General features: G+C 38.7%; 1 protein-coding gene across 3 annotated transcripts in view; it reads right to left on the bottom strand.

The window, feature by feature from the left end:
* glis2b (GLIS family zinc finger 2b) overlaps nt 1-17,382 on the bottom strand; it is a 67,170-nt gene that overhangs the window by 14,785 nt on the left and 35,003 nt on the right. For all 3 annotated transcript variants that reach the window (XM_046865622.1, XM_046865621.1, XM_046865620.1), the window contains one exon: nt 1,600-1,805. In XM_046865622.1, the coding sequence (XP_046721578.1) occupies nt 1,600-1,789 (190 nt within the window). In that variant the 5' untranslated portion in view covers nt 1,790-1,805. The remainder of the gene's footprint in view (nt 1-1,599; nt 1,806-17,382) is intronic.

The raw sequence follows: 17,382 nt of genomic DNA on the forward strand, positions 1-17,382 counted from the left end.
TCGCTAATGTTGCTCGTTCTTGTCGATTTCTTCTCTATAACATCCAAAGGATTCGACCATTTCTGTCCATACAGGCTGCCCAGGTGCTTGTTCAGTCTCTTGTCATTTCAAGACTTGACTACTGCAACTCTCTGCTGGCAGGTCTCCCCCTGAACGCTATTCGTCCACTGCAAATGATCCAAAATGCAGCTGCACGACTTGTATTTAATCAGCCCAAGTTTTCCCACACCACCCCACTGCTGCGCTCCCTTCACTGGCTTCCAGTAGCTGCATGTATCAGATTCAAAACACTGATGCTTGCCTACAAGGCCAAAAATGGACCAGCACCATCGTACCTCAGTGACCTCATCACATCTCGCACTGCACCATGCTGTTTGAGATCCTCCAGCACTGCTCGATTGGTACCACCTTCTCTCAGAATGAGAGGTAAGTACAATTCAAGGCTCTTCTCTGTTCTGGCACCAAGGTGGTGGAATGAACTTCCCCTAGATGTCCGGACAGCAGAGTCCCTGATTATCTTTAAGCGACGACTGAAGACCTACCTCTTCCTGAAATACTTAAATTAGCACTTTCCAAGTTTGTAGAATTCGAGTTATATTTATATTGAGTTTGTAATCCTGCGTACCAGTGTAGATTTATTCATTACTAGAGATTTAAAGCACGTTTGTACGTCGCTCTGGACAAGGGCGTCTGCTAAATGCCGCAAATGTAAATGTAAATGCAAACAAATCCCTCCCATATTCTTTGTAATTCAATGTTTGATTATTCAGGTATGAACTGAGGGAACTCTGGGACATCTTGAGATTAATCAAGTTTAGCAATCTTCTCATAGTCAGACATGTTTACAGTAAGATGTCTAATTGAAAATAAATATGAACTGTTCCTGTTAACTGTCTGACAGTTTGTATGTTAAAGTAATACATCTGAGAATGGGACTCCAAAAAATATAGGTAGTACAGGTAGTCCCTGAGTTACGATGGTTCGACTACATTTTTCAATCTTAAGACGACGATAGCATTACAAAACATATGTAAAAATATTTTTATTTTTGTACGCCATTTAAATTTCCATACTCTACGTTGGAACTACGTTGCGCATCTCCTGCCTTGTGAGATGCCTTACTCTAGCCGGAGGTTGACAGATTTCAGTTGTCTCAGTATTTTTTTTGCATTTGGTGTTTCAAAGCCTAATTTCATCCCTTGTCCCTGTTCTTTTTATCACTGTCACCGGACACTGGAACAGAGTGCGTCCGGCTATGTCCTCCATTTGCCAACCAGTGCGAGCACTTGCAGGTGCCCGTTGCCACATACATATGTTCTGTAAAATGTATACATTTCGGTAGTAGCAGTACAGATGTACTGTCCTCTAAAAAAAAAAACTAAACATGCAGCCATTATTGTCAAAATAGCTGGCAAAATGTGAGTATACCTGTATTCAGAAATGATGAAAATCATTTGAAAATCCTCTCTGTGATACAATCAATTATTGTTCCTCCTTAGTTTTTATGAGTGACTACCTTATATTTAAAATAAGTAAGAAAATCTCTGGATGGGTTAGCATCAGAGATATATATGCTAACTAATATGCCACTTAGATTACCTCTGTGGGGGGAGCCAGGGGATTCTGGAACAATATCTGCTTTACCATCATCAGCATCTGGCAGATGTCCAATCCTGTTGTCAATGACCCGAGAGGAAATAAGAGTGGGCAGGGACTTGGAGCCTCTGCTCCGCCCATTAATTTGCCCTCTCGGCAGCTTCAGGTCCAGTGGCTCATCTAAGGAGAGCATGGGTGCAGCCTCTGACCTTGAGAAAAAATACACAGAAACGCAGGATGCAGATGGTTATTGCAAATTACAAATAATAAATAAATGTTTATTGCAAATTAATATACCCAATATACAGTATATACAGTATCTAACAAAAGTAAGTTTACCACTCAAATTTTAGCACCCATTATAGTGTATCTTCTCAAGGGACAATACTATAGAAATTAAACTTGGATATACTTTAGTGCAGCTGGTATAGCAGTACAGATTTACTGTCCCAAAAAAAAAAAAAAACTAAACATGCAGCCATTATTGTCAAAATAGCTGGCAAAAATGTGAGTAAACCCTAAGTGATAACAACTGTATGTCGGTGAACGATGTAAAGCCACATGTCCTATTAATCATGTTCATGTTTGTCTAATTGACAGGACCATACAAATGTGTGTATCTTGTGTGTAGCAGTTAAAAGTTTGTGATTTGAGTACAATTCTCTCATACAGACTACATTATCTTTGTGGGGAGCAACAATTCTAATTCTCAAATCCAAAGGGAGCTCTTTGCCAATAGGTGCCATGTTGGACCGTTAAACATGCCACTTAATGGCAGAGAACTCCCTTTGGATTTGAGAATTAGAAATGTTGCTCACCACAAAGATGGCCGAGGTTATAAGATGATCTGTAACACCCTGAATATTCTTTAAAACACAATTATATGTGTTAAATAATTGTAGTTATTTAGTTAATGAACACGTTTTTTTCTTTACATTACAGAATATATTTATTAATTTGTATTATTTATTTTAACTCTAAGTGAAAAAATATAGTATGTGCTAAAAGATGGAAACCATAAAAAAAAAAAGCAATGTGTATTAGATGAATTAGGGTTTTATTTTGGACAAACTCTAATTCTTTTAAAAAATGTGTATGTTTTTGCAGAAAAACTTTCTGAAATTTAACATAGAAATCATCACAGGCATGTAGATACACTTTAAGAAAAAATAATCCTAACTGGACCTTATCAGGTCTTAAAATGAAGTAATACAACATCAGATGAACAACACATTAAACACTACACTGTGGCATTATTTATTGTTACAAAAATAAAGTCAAACTGAAAAAGCCATGTGCGAGAACTAAGTCCACCTTTACTGCTTCCATAGGATTTAAATGACTAAGTTGCAGCCAGGTGCTATAGAAATTACCGTAAGTTCCGGACTATAAATCGCACCCATATATAAGCCGCACCCACTGAATTTGACAAAGATTTCTATATTGAACATAAATAAGCCGCACCTGTCTATAAGCCTGCATAATGTCTACATTGAAACTAATGAACTTTACACAGGCTTTAACGAAAGACAGTGTCTGTTACACGGTGTAACGGGCAAAATATGTTGTGGCTCCTTTAAGAGCAGAGCGGCATTTTGGGAATAGCCTGCCGCCGCATTTTTCCAGTATACCTGCATGTGTGCAAGACTGAGGAATATGTCCTTATTGTTTTCTGATGCTCATTTCTAAGTTTCTTTGACTGACCCATAACGCTGTTGCCAAGAAAAATAAAAAAGCACGAGTTTTGGAAACCTGTCTGTGCTTATATGATTTCTGTTGCAACTGGAGTTAGTGAGCTCTCCCTTCACCCAGACTCAACACGCTACAACGCCTTGTATCTAAACAGTAGCGTACCAAGAAAGTCATTGTTTACTGTCTTCCTCCTTCCTTTCACAACTATTTCTCTCTGGAGAGTTTATCTTTTGGCATTGTCGTGCGTTAAAAAAAAGTTTTTTTCTCCCGATGCCGTGTAGCTCAGAACACAGGTGAGGTGCGTTTTTTTGTTTCCGTTCGGAAATTATATTGGTCTTGTTATGGGGTTCAGTTTTTTGGCTTGAAGTTTGTGAAACCGGGAAAAACCCAGGAAAAATTCATAAATAAGCCGCTTCGTTGTTTAAGCCACGGGGTTCAAAACGTGGGAAAAAAGTAGCGGCTTATAGTCCAAAAAATACGGTAAGCAAGTTCTTTTAGCAACAACATTATCTGGTCACAAATTACGTAAGAGCTAGACATACTGCTTAACCTGTGCCACTGTGAACATACACTTGTATTTTTAAGGAGCAAACACTGGTTTTAAACATAAGTAATTTAAAGGGTTAAATCCAAAGCACCAGGCCGACCTTTACCTGCACCGCTTCCATGAAAGAATGTCTAAAATCCAATCCAGATGGCCAAAGTGAACAGAACTGTTTCTGACCCGGTGAATCTATAAAGCCAGAAGTATGTGGACACATGAGCATCAAGCCTGTAAATGGGCCCTCGCTAAAAGACTACCTCAATAATAACAAACACACAACTGAAAATAACGGCTTTACAGGCTCAATATAATTGCACACATGAAGATCAGGAAATATAACAACAAAATGTTTTTTTCTATATTCAACTGTAGCTTTAAATTTCTGATCTTGGCTCATGAGGCTGTTATACATTCTGTTTTTCATGTTTTACATTCTGAATTGCTATTCTACTCATCACAATTGTAAAGTGTGATTATTTGATTTACTCTATTCTCTTCTGACCTCTCTCAACAACAACGTGCTTCTACTCCCAGAACTACCGCTTTACAAATTCTTTCACCATTCTGTGAAATTGACTGTTATGTGTGAAAATCTCAGAAGACCAAATGTTTTTAAAATACTGTAGATCACTGTAACTGAATAACTTCACATGTATCTGCAGTGATGTGTCCAAGAAATTTTATTGTCTTTTTTATTTAATTTTCTTTACTAATATAGCTATTAACATAGTGACCTTTGTTTTTGACCATCAATGGATAAATATGAAGTGCCATACATTTCTCAAGGGACAATACTATAGAAATAAAACAGATATATTTTAGAGTATTCAATGTGCAGCTTCTATAGCAGTACAGATTTACTGTCCTCTGAAAATAACTCAACATACTGCCATTATTGTCAAAATAGTGGGCACCAAAAGTGAGTAAACCCCAAGTGAACATGTCAAAACTGTGTTGAAAGTTTAAAGGCAATATTTTGTGTGAGCACCATTGTTTTCTTGCACTGCCTTAATCCTCCTGGGCATGGAATTCACCAAAGCTGCACAGGTTGTTGCTGGGATCCTCTTCTTTCTGGATTCCACTCTTCCATAATGACATCACGTAGCTGCTGGATGTTAGACTTCTCCACCTTCTGCTTAAGGATGCCCAACAGGTGCTCAATAGGGTTTAGGTCTAGAGACATACCTTCAGCTTTCTTAATAAGGCAGTTGTCATTTTGGTGGTGTGCTTTGTTATCGTTATGATGTTGGAAAACTGCCGTTGAACCGCAGCTCCCCAGTACCAGCAGCATTCATGCAGCTTCAGACCATGATGCTATCACCACCATGCTTGACTGAAGGCAAGACAATTTTCTTGGTACTCCTCACCAGGGCATCACCACACATTCTGGACACCATCTTAGCCAAACAAGTAATTATTATTACTTAGGGTGTACCCACTTTTGTTGCCATTTTTTTGACAATAAAGTAGTTTAAGTTATTTTCAGAAGACAGTAAAATCTGTACTGCTATAAAAGTTGCATACTGACTTCTCTAAAATACATCCAAATTTCATTTCTATACTATTGTCTCTTTAGAAGATACATTAAATGGTTAGCTGAAATGTGAGGGGTGTGCTCACTTTTGTGAGATACTCTATATAACCGAACAGCAACCCACATATTGGCTTACATATTAGTACCAGTTTATCAGCAGGTTTATTGCCACTTTTTCTGTTTATATTAAATATTATCACAGCTCTTTAGAGTTGTTTCCATAAAAACACAAGTAAAATTAGTTTTCCTGAAAAATATCATTAAAAAAATATGACTGTTCTTACAAACATGAATTCATGAATATTGCTAATGTGGCATTGGATAAGTTTTAGGTTATGTGAATATTAATATTAATTAGTCAGTGAGAAATAACTTACTAGGAACTCAGGTTTACTATTCAGCACACAAAATTTAACGAGTTACCAATTTCACTACCACCAGGAATACTGGCCCACCTCCAAAATTAGTGATGTTTTTACAGGAGCAGAAATAAAATGACAATGCATTTGTGCATAACTTTCATTCAGCGTTGACAAGATCAGAGTTTATCTGACAAATTATGATCTTGCTTGTAGATGAAAACAATTGGATAAAGACATACTTGTTTTAAAGTTTCAACAGTTTGTGTGTGCCAGTGCTTATGTATCAACAATTTCATCGAGTTACAGCTATCAGTGTAGTAACTAGAAAACTTTCAGATATCCTTTAGGTATTAGTGCAATACATGTTCAAATACAAACATTTACATACACCTACTAGAAAAAAATTTATCTAACCCAAATTTGTCATTCTTTGTTAGACCATACAGAATAGTCACTAACCTAAAGCAATTTACATAACTAAAGTACCGGTAAAGTTGAATTATTAATTATGTTGCAGTTTAATTATTCCACACTAATTAGTAAATCTACAGAATTGAAATATCAAAATGTTAAAGTGATATTAACTAAATTCATAACTCTGGTGCTGTTTTAATTTAACTCCCAAACATTACATGTCTCCTGCACACTGATAGCTGATGGCATATTATATATACACATTATATTGGAAATCTATTTTGAGAAAGCGAGAGGATTTAGCAAGACTTGGTATGAGATTGATAGAGAGCAGATCTTGATTGGTTTATTTTTCTCTGTGGGCGGATTTGCAGTTAACCTCTCTCTTTCACTTCTCTTCAGCCATCAGTTCAGTGTATCAACTGTAATTCAGTAACACTTTAGTGTTAAAAAAAAACAACAACAAAAAAAAAAAAAAAGGAAAAAGAAAAACACAAAACTTCACTTCAGACTGCACTAAACTGTAACTCTGCTTAATGGGCACAAAAATAAAAAAAATGTATAATATAAAAGATATAAAGTTTTGTTTTCTGAAAATGTTTGTAACAGCAACATTTCGATTACATGTGATGATAAATGATTGTAAAAGACATGCTGAGAAGAGGTAACAAATAATTCATTTGTCATTGCAAATAACAATTATTCAATGTTTGTATTTTTTTCTAAGCATGTCTTTCTGCAAATATCATTTTGTGTAAAGTGCTAGTTTAACAAATGTGCTAAATATAGCATGAATTTGCAAGAAGAAAGTCTAAAAATTGCTTTTCACTTCAAACAATTTTAGAGGATTTATATGCAATAACTGAATGGACCTGTGTAGCTAGTTCAGTTTGTGATTAAATACATACTGCCAAAATGTCTCTGCACACACATAGTGAAAACAGAATAAAAATATACTGTATAAATAGCAATGGAAACATACTGTATAAATAGCAATGGAAACATTTTAAAATAACTGAATAACCCAAATGCACTAAAAATATTTGAAACATTCTGTGGGTTTTACCTAGGGAGATAGAGACAACTAACTTCCATAAAGTTAGGTTACAATGTATGAGCCTGTCAGCTGAACACAATATAAAAATGTCTAAAAATCTATAACCTTTGCTCTTTTAATACCAAATAAATAATCCTATCATCTGAACTTGTGAAATGCCTGTTTATAAACAATAAATAGGCAGTTTTTCTTAAGCATAAAGACATTGATTCAATGATTATTTATTATTAAATATTAAAATAAATGTAAATAAAATCACAGTTGCTTTTAAATAAATAATAATGTTAATATGTTGAAGTAGCCTTGGCCTGGAAGTCTCTAAATGCTAAATATCTCTCTTTTCACTTTTGCTGCTAAAAAGAATTTAAATTTCGCAACTTTTTTTGCACAAGTAATTATATTCACATTGAACCCGGCCATTAGGGAGGCACAAGCCAGTGCACATTTAGTGCCGGTCCCAAGCCCAGATAAATGGGGACGGTTGCGTTAGAAAGGGCATCCAGCGTAAAACATGCTAAATCAAATATGCGGATAACAAATAAGAATTTAATACCGGATCGGTCGCAACAGGGTAACGGTGGAAATTCGGCTACTGTTGGCCGAAGGAGTAGAAGGAGAGGAGGAAGACGTCTACAGAGATGGCAGGAAAAGGAGAAGTGTAGGAGAGTGGAGGTTCTGGTTGGTACTTTAAATGTTGGCACTATGACTGGTAAAGGGAGAGAAGTAGCTGATATGATGGAGAGGAGAAAGTTAGATATGTTGTGTGCTCAGGAGACCAAGTGGAAAGGGAGTAAGACCAGGAAGATTGGAGGGGGGTTTAAACTGTTCTATCATGGTGTGGATGGAAAGAGAAGTTGAAGGGATGATGATAAATGTCATCAGTGCCTATGCTTTACAAGTCGGCTGTGAGATGGAGGAGAAGGAAAGATTCTGGAGTGAATTATATGAAGTGGTAGATGGTGTACCTAGGAAAGAACGATTGGTGATTGGGGCAGACTTTTATGGGTATGACTTCCATAGCGAAAGCCAAGGAAAAGGCATATGAGGAGCTGGGGTTGGACACTAAGGAAGGAGAAAAGGATTTGTACCGATTGGCCAGGCAGAGGGACCGAGCAGGGAAGGGATGTGCTGCAAGTTAGAGCAATAAACGATGGAGATGGAAATGTGTTGACTAGTGAGGAGAGTGTGTTGAGAAGGTGGAGGGAGTATTTTGAGCAGTTGATGAACAAGGAAAATCTAAGACAGAGAAGGTTGGATAATGAAGCAGTATGTGGATAGGATTAGTAAGGAGGAAGTGAGAGCAGTGAGATTAAGAGGATGAAGTGTGGAAAGTCGGTTGGACCAGATGACATACCTGTAGAAGCATGAAGATGTTTAGAAGAGATGGCAGTGGAGTTTTTAACCAGATAGTTTAACAAGATTCTGGAAGGTGAGAAGATGCCTGAGGAATGAAGGAGGAGTGTGCTGGTCCCAATCTTTAAGCATAAGGGGGATGTGCAGACCTGCAGTAACTACAGGGGAATTAAGTTGATCAGTCACACCATGAAGTTATGGGAAAGAGTAGTGGAAGCCAGGCTGAGAGAAGAGGTAACCATCGGTGCAACAGTATGGTTTCATGCCGAGGAAGAGCACCATGGATGCCTTATTTGCTTTGAGAATGTTGATGGAGAAGTATAGAGAAGGAAAGAAGGAATTGCCTTGTGTATTTGTGGATTTAGAGAAAGCGTACGACAGAGTGCCAAGAGAGGAGTTGTGGTATTGTATGAGGAAGTCAGGTGTGTCAGAGAATTATGTGAGGGTGGTGCAGGACATGACAGTGTGAGGACAGTGTGACAGCAGTGAAGTGTGCAGTAGGAACGACAGACTGGTTCAGGGTGAAGGTTGGACTGCATCAAGGATCGACCCTGAGCCCTTTCCTGTTTGCAGTGGTGATGGACAGGTTGACGGACGAGGTCAGACAGGAGTCTTCATAGACTATGATGTTTGCGGATGATATTGTGATTTGTGGTGAGAGTAGTGAGCAGGTTGAGAAGAGCCTGGAGAGGTGGAGATATGCGCTGGAGAGAAGGGGAATGAAAGTCAGTATGAGTAAGACAGAGTACATGTGTGTAAATGAGAGGGAGGGCAGTGGAGTGATGTGGTGTGGTTCCAAGGCGAAGAGGTGGAGAAGGTGGAGGAGTTCAGGTACCTGGGGTCAACAGTGCAAAGTAATGGAGAGTGTGTTAGTGAAGTAAAGAAAAGAGTGCAGGCAGGGTGGAGTGGGTGGAGAAGAGTGACAGGAGTGATTTGTGATAGTAGGGTATCTGCAAGAATAAAAGGGAAAGTTTATAGGTCTGTGGTAAGACCTGCGATGTTTTATGGATTAGATACAGTGGCATTGAGTAAAAGGCAGGAGGCGGAGCTGGAGGTAGCAGAACTGAAGTTGTTAAGGTTTTCGTTGGGAGTGACGACGATGGACAGGATTAGAAATGAGTTGATTAGAAGGACAGCCCATGTAGGATGTTTTGGTGACAAGGTGAGGGAGGCGAGATTGAGATGGTTTGGACATGTGCAGAGGAGGGACATGAGTTATATTGGTAGAAGAATGCTGAGGATGGAGCCACCAGATAGGAGGAAAAGAGGAAGGCCAAGGAGGAGGTTCATGGATGTGGTGAGGGGAGACATGCAGGTAGTTGGTGTGAAAGAGGCAGATGTAGAGGACAGGGGGGTATGGAGACGGAGGATCCGTTGTGACGCCCCCTAATGGGAGCAGCCGAAAGAAGTAAAAGAATTATATTCACATTGAAGAAATATTTATGTACAGGTGGCAATAAATTGTCAGGCAACAGGACGGTTAAGACATATTGTTCTCGTGTTCGTTTATAATGAATATTGTTGTTCCCTCTGTTAGGACTGAGCATGAGAAAAAAGGTTTTAAATTTAACAAACCTACAATGTAAAACAAAATTAAATCAGTGTTTTTATATATTTTTTTGTAACTCGTTCTGTTAACTGTTGTCTCTTTGCTGCCTTCTTAGTTAGGTCTACGTTATCAATTGCAACAGCCTGCTAGCTGCTTAGCATGATGGCAAGATAACACAGCTAATGGCAAAAAGGAAAATAAAAAACACTGGTGTCATGGATGAAGGTGAAACATCATCACGGTAAGCAAAAATTGAATATACTTATGTCAAAAGTTTTATAGTTTAATTAAGTGCTATTGTGTAAATTTTGTTTGCTAACTTCGGGACAGTTGCACTGATCTGTTCTGTTGTGACTTGTGAGCATCAGGTCGCGCAATCAGCAAAATAATGATAGATTTATTAAACCGGTGCGAACAAACACAATATTTTAAAGCAGCAAATAACAGCAGCAGTAAACGATAAAAAACTTGACATGGCCTTTTCAATCAAAGGATGAGCACCAAGGCTTACACGTTTATTGGAAGTTTGTATACCACAGTGTCATACCCCCACCCCGTTCAGGACAAACCCTGACCTCTCCAGCTGACTTCAAAGCAGCATTCAACTGATAACGCAAGCCAGTTTCTATACCTTACACAGTACACAGTACACAGTATACACACACACACACACACACACACACACACACCACCCGAAAACCAGATAACTCCATGTGGCTTCTATGGTTGACCTCACAGGGACCCTTAACCATAAAACAATTCACTCTCTAAACTTGGCCCCAGTACGTCTGTTTGTGACACACACACACACACACACACATATATATATATACAGACACACGCACACCAAAAGGAAGCATTCTTTTATTCATTAACTAATAAATAGAATGTCCCACTTCACATGACACAAAACATACATCTTGTTTGTATCTTCTACTATAAATAAAGTGTTTAACTCTATGTCAATAATAGTTACACTCTAAAAGGTTTAGTAACATACCTTTGTTTTAATGTTGCCTCTTCTTTTTGATTTCGAGTTGATTTAAAATAATCTTCTCTTTATTCGTTCTTTCCTAACAAGGGTGCATTGTATACACAATAATATAATGTTGTATTAACATAAGTTATACCTTAAATACTGGTCCCAGTACATTGTACACCTGTTTTAATGCTGTCTTTTCTGTTAAAGCTTGATGTCAAAGTCGACATAAAATTATCTTCTCTTTATTTTCCTAACAAGGGTGCATTTTATATACCTGAATATAACATTGTATGGACAAAGTTATACCTTAAATACTGGTATGTTAAATGTTAACTGATATGTAATGTACCTCTGTTTAATACTGCCCTTGCTTTCCATGTCTAATATCAAAACGATCACCAAAATTATCTGTTCCTTATTTTGCAAACAATGGTGCATTTTATTTGATCATGAATTGTACCATCCTGTCTTGATACACTTTGGATAAAACTTTAAGTTCTCCAAAGCAAGTATAACCCAGAAACAATGCCCACAAACACAAAGGGAGTTTCTCCCTGCAAAATTTCAGGCCATAGCATTGGCCATTCCCCCAAAGATGGGTGGGTTTTAAGACCTTTAAAACATCTTGAACCCAATCAACAGCCAGTCAAGTAAAGCAAGCTCACTTACTCGGCTCGACTGGAAAGGCTCGGACCCCCGGAGCCCGAAGGCCCGGAGAGTCAGATGCTTAGAACAGCCCTTAAATCCTTTTTGAGATTGTCCAGCAAGCTTTATCTTCAAGTCAGTCAGCCAGGTCAAGTCGACTCGCTCACTCGAGGGAAGGGCCTGAGGGCCCGGGGGCCCAAAGGCCCAGCGAGTCAGACGTTCGGAACAGCTTGGAAACGACACTCTCTTCCTTCAAGATCTCCCAGCAAGCTTTACTTTCAAGAACAACAACTGCTCTGATCTTCAGGAGAACCTGGAAAAACATCTGACTCCATCCTAACTGACTCTTCCAAGATCTCTTTGTCGCATCTGGATTCTTGTGCAACAAGCCAATGCAAGTAACCGTTTTACCAACCAATTTAGATGCGTTTAAGTGTAAGCCCCTTAATTTAAGGTAAATTTGAATTCTTGATGAGTCTCATCTAGTATGTGATTAATTTGGAGGGAGTCATGTCCTCGTTGTGGCCCGCGGCGGTACTACGTTCTCGTTGTGGCCAGGCGACGGTACCACATCCTCGTCGCCGCCAGAACTCGGGAGCAGGGCAGCGCACTCGGCGGAATTTAGGAGCAGGGCGGCGCCCTCGGCGGAACACTGGAACAGACAGCGTGCTTAGCGGAACACTAACAGCACGGCACGCTCGCCAGAACTAATGAGTGGAATTATGCGCTCGCCGGAAAACTGGAACGGAGCGGCGCGTTTACCAGAACTCATGAGCGGAAAGGTGCGCTCGCCGGAAAACTGAAACGGGCTGTGCACTCGCCGGAACTCATGAGTGGAACGGCGTGCTCGGCAGAACACTGGAACGGAGCGGCGCATTTGGCGGAACACTGGAACGAAGCAGCGCGGGCGGTGGAACACTGGAGCGGAACACTGGGTTTAACAGCGTGCTTGGGAGAACACTGGAGTGGAGCGGTGTGCTCGGTGGAACACATACATAAATAAATAACTAAATATAAAAGAGGTGAAATTAAAACCTTCAGCACAACATACATTTATTCACGACGTCCTTTCTTTACTTGGATATAAAATAAATAAATAAACTTCACCAAAAAATATTTTCAATCAGTAAACATTTGTTTTATTTATGCGCCATGTCTCAAATCAAACGCCAAATCCGCCATGATTCACACAATTAACCCTCTGGGTGGTGTTTTGTGGGTTTTGTGGGATCGTACAGATAAGAACAATACATCTTTTGAATCTGTAAAATTTATAATTTTATTTGTATACACTCATAATAAAACGCTGTGCTTTTGTAAAATAAAGTAAACAGACAGGGGGCGCTCTCTGCCATGTCATCTCCTATCACAAACAAATAAAACAACCTGAATATCAGTGAATATTCGCCTCACAGACATCATAAATATATGTATAGAAAGCTCGAAATGTATTTTACATAAACCACATTCACATTGAATAAAAATATTCTCTGATTATGTAATCGGTATGATTTATACCATAAATCCCATAAAACCATACCATAAATCGGTCTGATTATGATAAAAGCTTCTTGACTTGAAGAGGTGCAGTTTCTCCAGTATCACCTCATTAACTGTCCTTGTGGAAACATAGCAAAGGTTTCGTTTGGTGTCCTGATGATTTATGTAATTCAAACCACTATAATTACTTTAAAATATTTACAAGAATTTTTTGTCTTCATGCTCTATGTTGCATCCATATTTCTCAATGTCCATGTTGCTTAAAGTATTAAAAACAAGCAAGTATTAATATATGGTACATTTAGAACAGATAGAAATGTACATTGACAGCCCTAATATTAATATGATGTGAGGTTCAGTTACCATTGTGACACTAAAACAGGTAGAAGTAATAACTACTTTTTACTTAAGTACATGTCAGAGCCAAAACTTCTTTAGTTTCACTTGAGTAAAAAGTATACCATAATTTCCGGACTATTAAGCGCACCCAAATATAAGCTGCACCCATTGAATTTTACAAAGATTTTTATTTTGAACATAAATAAGCTGCACCTGTCTATAAGCCGCAGGTGTCTACACTGAAACTAATGAACTTTACACAGGCTTTACACAGGCTTTACACAGGCTTTACACAGGCTTTAACAAAAGGCAACAGTAGCCTACCAAGAAAGTCATTGTTCACGGTCTTCCTCCTTCCTTTCACAACAATTTCTCTCGGGAGTTTTTCTTTTGGCATCGTCGTGCGTTTAAAAATCACCATCAGTGAAGCTTTTCTCCCGATGCCGTGCAGCTCAGAACACAGGTGAAGTGCGTTTTTTCATACCCGGTTGTTTTCAGCGTGACAAATGATTCGCATTTCTTGTTGACAGTCCGAGTGAGCGGCAGGTCAAACGTCAGAGGAACCACTTCCATATTTATGATGTGGTGCGGGACAATTCAGTGGAAGCGCGATTTAATATAAAGAATTTCATTGGTTCACCTGAACCCGTTCGGCAATTTCATTGGTCTAATGTTATGGGGCTCAGTTTTTTGGCTTGAAGCTTGTGAAACCGGGAAAACCCAGGACAAATCCATAAATTAGCCCCTTGTTGTTTAAGCCGCGGGGTTCAAAGAGTGGGGAAAAAAGTAGTGGCTTAAAATACGGTAATCAGTACTTCAACTTTTACCGGAGTATTTTAAAACATGAGTATCTGTACTTCTACTTAAGTAAAGAATGTGTATACTTTTGCCACCTCTGTCCTCCTCTTTTGCCACCTCTGTCCAGGTTATACTCCGCGAGTATAACCTGTACGAACTGGAACAAAGAGCAGAAACCAACAGGGAATACTGGCGGCCTGGACTCCGGGGAATCACTAACATGACCGAGTAGATCCGTCAGCGAGTGAGGTTGCAACGGGAACTTATAAAGGGGAATAGTAACTGATGTCTGCGATTAGCGCTGGGAGCGACTGAGAGAGAGGGGCGAGGCAGGAGGATCCCTGACAGTAACACATACAGCTCTGCCCTCACCAGTGCAACAGTGAAAAGGGACCCCTCTCAAACAAAGCAGCTCCACACTGCATTCCAAATGTTGTTTAAGTGTAATATGCCTGTATTGCAGTATACTAAAAATTCATATCATAACAAAAATAAAAACTGGTATTCCGAAAGATCTTGTATGGAATTGGATCGAAACCACATAATTCAGACTGTCTCAAATCAATTGTATTAGCTCAGTCCCGAGTGTAACTACTATGTTTTTACTTTTAGCACCAAGGAGGAAAGCACACCAGTGTTCGCAATAAAAAGATTAAACACTGAAATGTGAAAACAGATGCAACCTTAATGTAGTCTTCATCATCAACATCATTCCTCTCCACTTCCCTTCCTTCATTCTTCAGTAACTGCTCTATACTGATCTGGATTGTGTTGGATTCAAAGCCTATCTCAGGGACATTGTAGCCAAAACACAAAAATACCCTAGATGGTAAGCTAGTCAGTTGCCACCATGCACACATTCACACTTTTTCATCTAAGGACAATTTAGCATAACCAATCCAGCTCTCAGCATGGTTTTGGCAGTGGGAGCAAACTAACAAACCCTGGGAAAAAGCACTTAGACAGGGGAAGACCATATAAAAATCCACACAATCAGTAACTCAAGGGGAGAATTAAATTACCCCTTGCAGAACCATGTCACCCTAATATGTAATACTATTAATAATAGAGATAAAAAAAGAAAAAGAAGAAAAGCAAGTGTTTCTAATGTTCTCTAAATACAGTTGAAACCAGACATTTACATATACTTCAGAAAAAAACAAAAACTTTTATTTCTTTACTGTCACACATTAAATCAGAGTAAACTATATTAACATATTTTTTGCATTTGTTAAATGTCAGAATCAAGCGAGGGAGAATTTTTATGTATTTTGATTATATATTTATTGATTTAAAACAGAAAAAGTTTACTCTGATTTAATGTATGACAGTAAAGAAATAAAAGTTTTTGTGTATGTAAATATCTGGTTTTAACTGTATGATGAGAAAAATAACCATTGTCAGCTAGATCCAGAAACCCTCAGGATTAATAGGCCTGTCTTAACTAAGTGACGTGCTCAAGATAAGCTGCACTGCATCCATATCAGAAAAATAAAATGTCACGAGCACATTAAAAAAAAAAAAAAAAAAAACATATGTTATGAGCAGGACTCTGTATAATGCAAAATATACAGAGTAAAAATTTGGGTAAATAAATGTACAGATGTTATATACAAGTGTACAGTTTGCAAATGGACTATTTGGATTCTATGTACAAATGTGTCAGTTATGATGGACAATGTGTAGTTATGAATATTTTAATTGTTCATGCTGAGTATAGCCTGCGGGGAAAAAAATGTTTTTGTGCCTAGCTGTTCTGGTGGACGGAGCTCTGTAACGCCGACCAGAAGGCAACAGTTCGAGAAAGAGAGTGGGCTGGGTGTCCAAAGTTATTTTCTTAGCCCTTTTCTCCCCTCTGGATGAGTAAAGATCTTGGAGATTGGGCAGTGGGGCACCAATAATCCTCTTAGCAGACCTGACCATCCGCTGTAGCCTCCTGATGTCTGATTTGGTAGCTGAACCAAACCAGACAGGTATAGATCTACACAGGACAAACTCAATGATGGCCGAGTAGTATTGTTTATAACTGTCTGGTTTGGTTATCTAATCTTAATAATAAACAGCCAGTGTTAAAGAATTATACAGAATTATAGAAACTACACAAAAACTGAATGTATGCTGTGATATCTGGCACCAAGGCATTAGCAGCATATCCTTTATGTCCTTTAAGTTGTGAGGTGAAGCCTTTATGGAAAAGACTTCTAGCACATCTACTAGGTCCCATAGCTGCTCAATCAGATTTAGATTTAGGGAATGTTAAGGCCAAATCAAAACCAATCAACTCTTGTCATGTTATTTAAAGCATTCCTAAGCAATTTGCAGTTCAGCAAGCATGCTCTCCTCTTAATGTTCACTGCCATTTGGGAATATGGTTGCTATGAAGGGCTCTACTTGGTCTGCAACATTGTTAAGTAGGTTGTATATGTCGAAGTAACAGCTGACAGAATTCAAGGTTTTCCAGAACAGGCTTGCCTACTGTTCATCTTTGTTGCCATCTGTTTCCCAAATAAGCAAATAAGCACCTGGCTGTCCACATGATGTAAATAAAACATGATTCATCAGGCCACACCATTGTCTAGTACTAATGCTCATTGTATGTTTCTGAGGTTGACAGGGGCTGGCATGGGCACTCTGACCAGTCTGTGGCTAAGCAGACCCATATGCAGCAAGCTGCCATGCATTCTATGTTCTCATATCTTTATAATGGACAGCATTATCTTTTTGTAGCAATATATGCTATAGCTCTAATGTGGAAACAGACCAGACAGGCTAGCTATGTGTTAGCAGGCTATCTATGTGATTTGGCCTTTGTCAAAGTCCCTCACCTCATTTTGCTTGCCCCTTATATATTAAGAACTGACTACCGTAATTTCCAGACTATTAAGCGCACCCATATATTAGCCGCAACCACTGAATTTGACAAAGATTTTTATTTTTAACATAAATAAGCCGCACCTGTCTATAAGCCGTCTACACTGAAACGAATGAACTTTACACAGGCTTTACCGAAAGACACC

The sequence above is a fragment of the Silurus meridionalis genome, chromosome 14 (assembly GCF_014805685.1).
Source record: "Silurus meridionalis isolate SWU-2019-XX chromosome 14, ASM1480568v1, whole genome shotgun sequence".
Lineage (NCBI taxonomy): Eukaryota > Metazoa > Chordata > Actinopteri > Siluriformes > Siluridae > Silurus > Silurus meridionalis.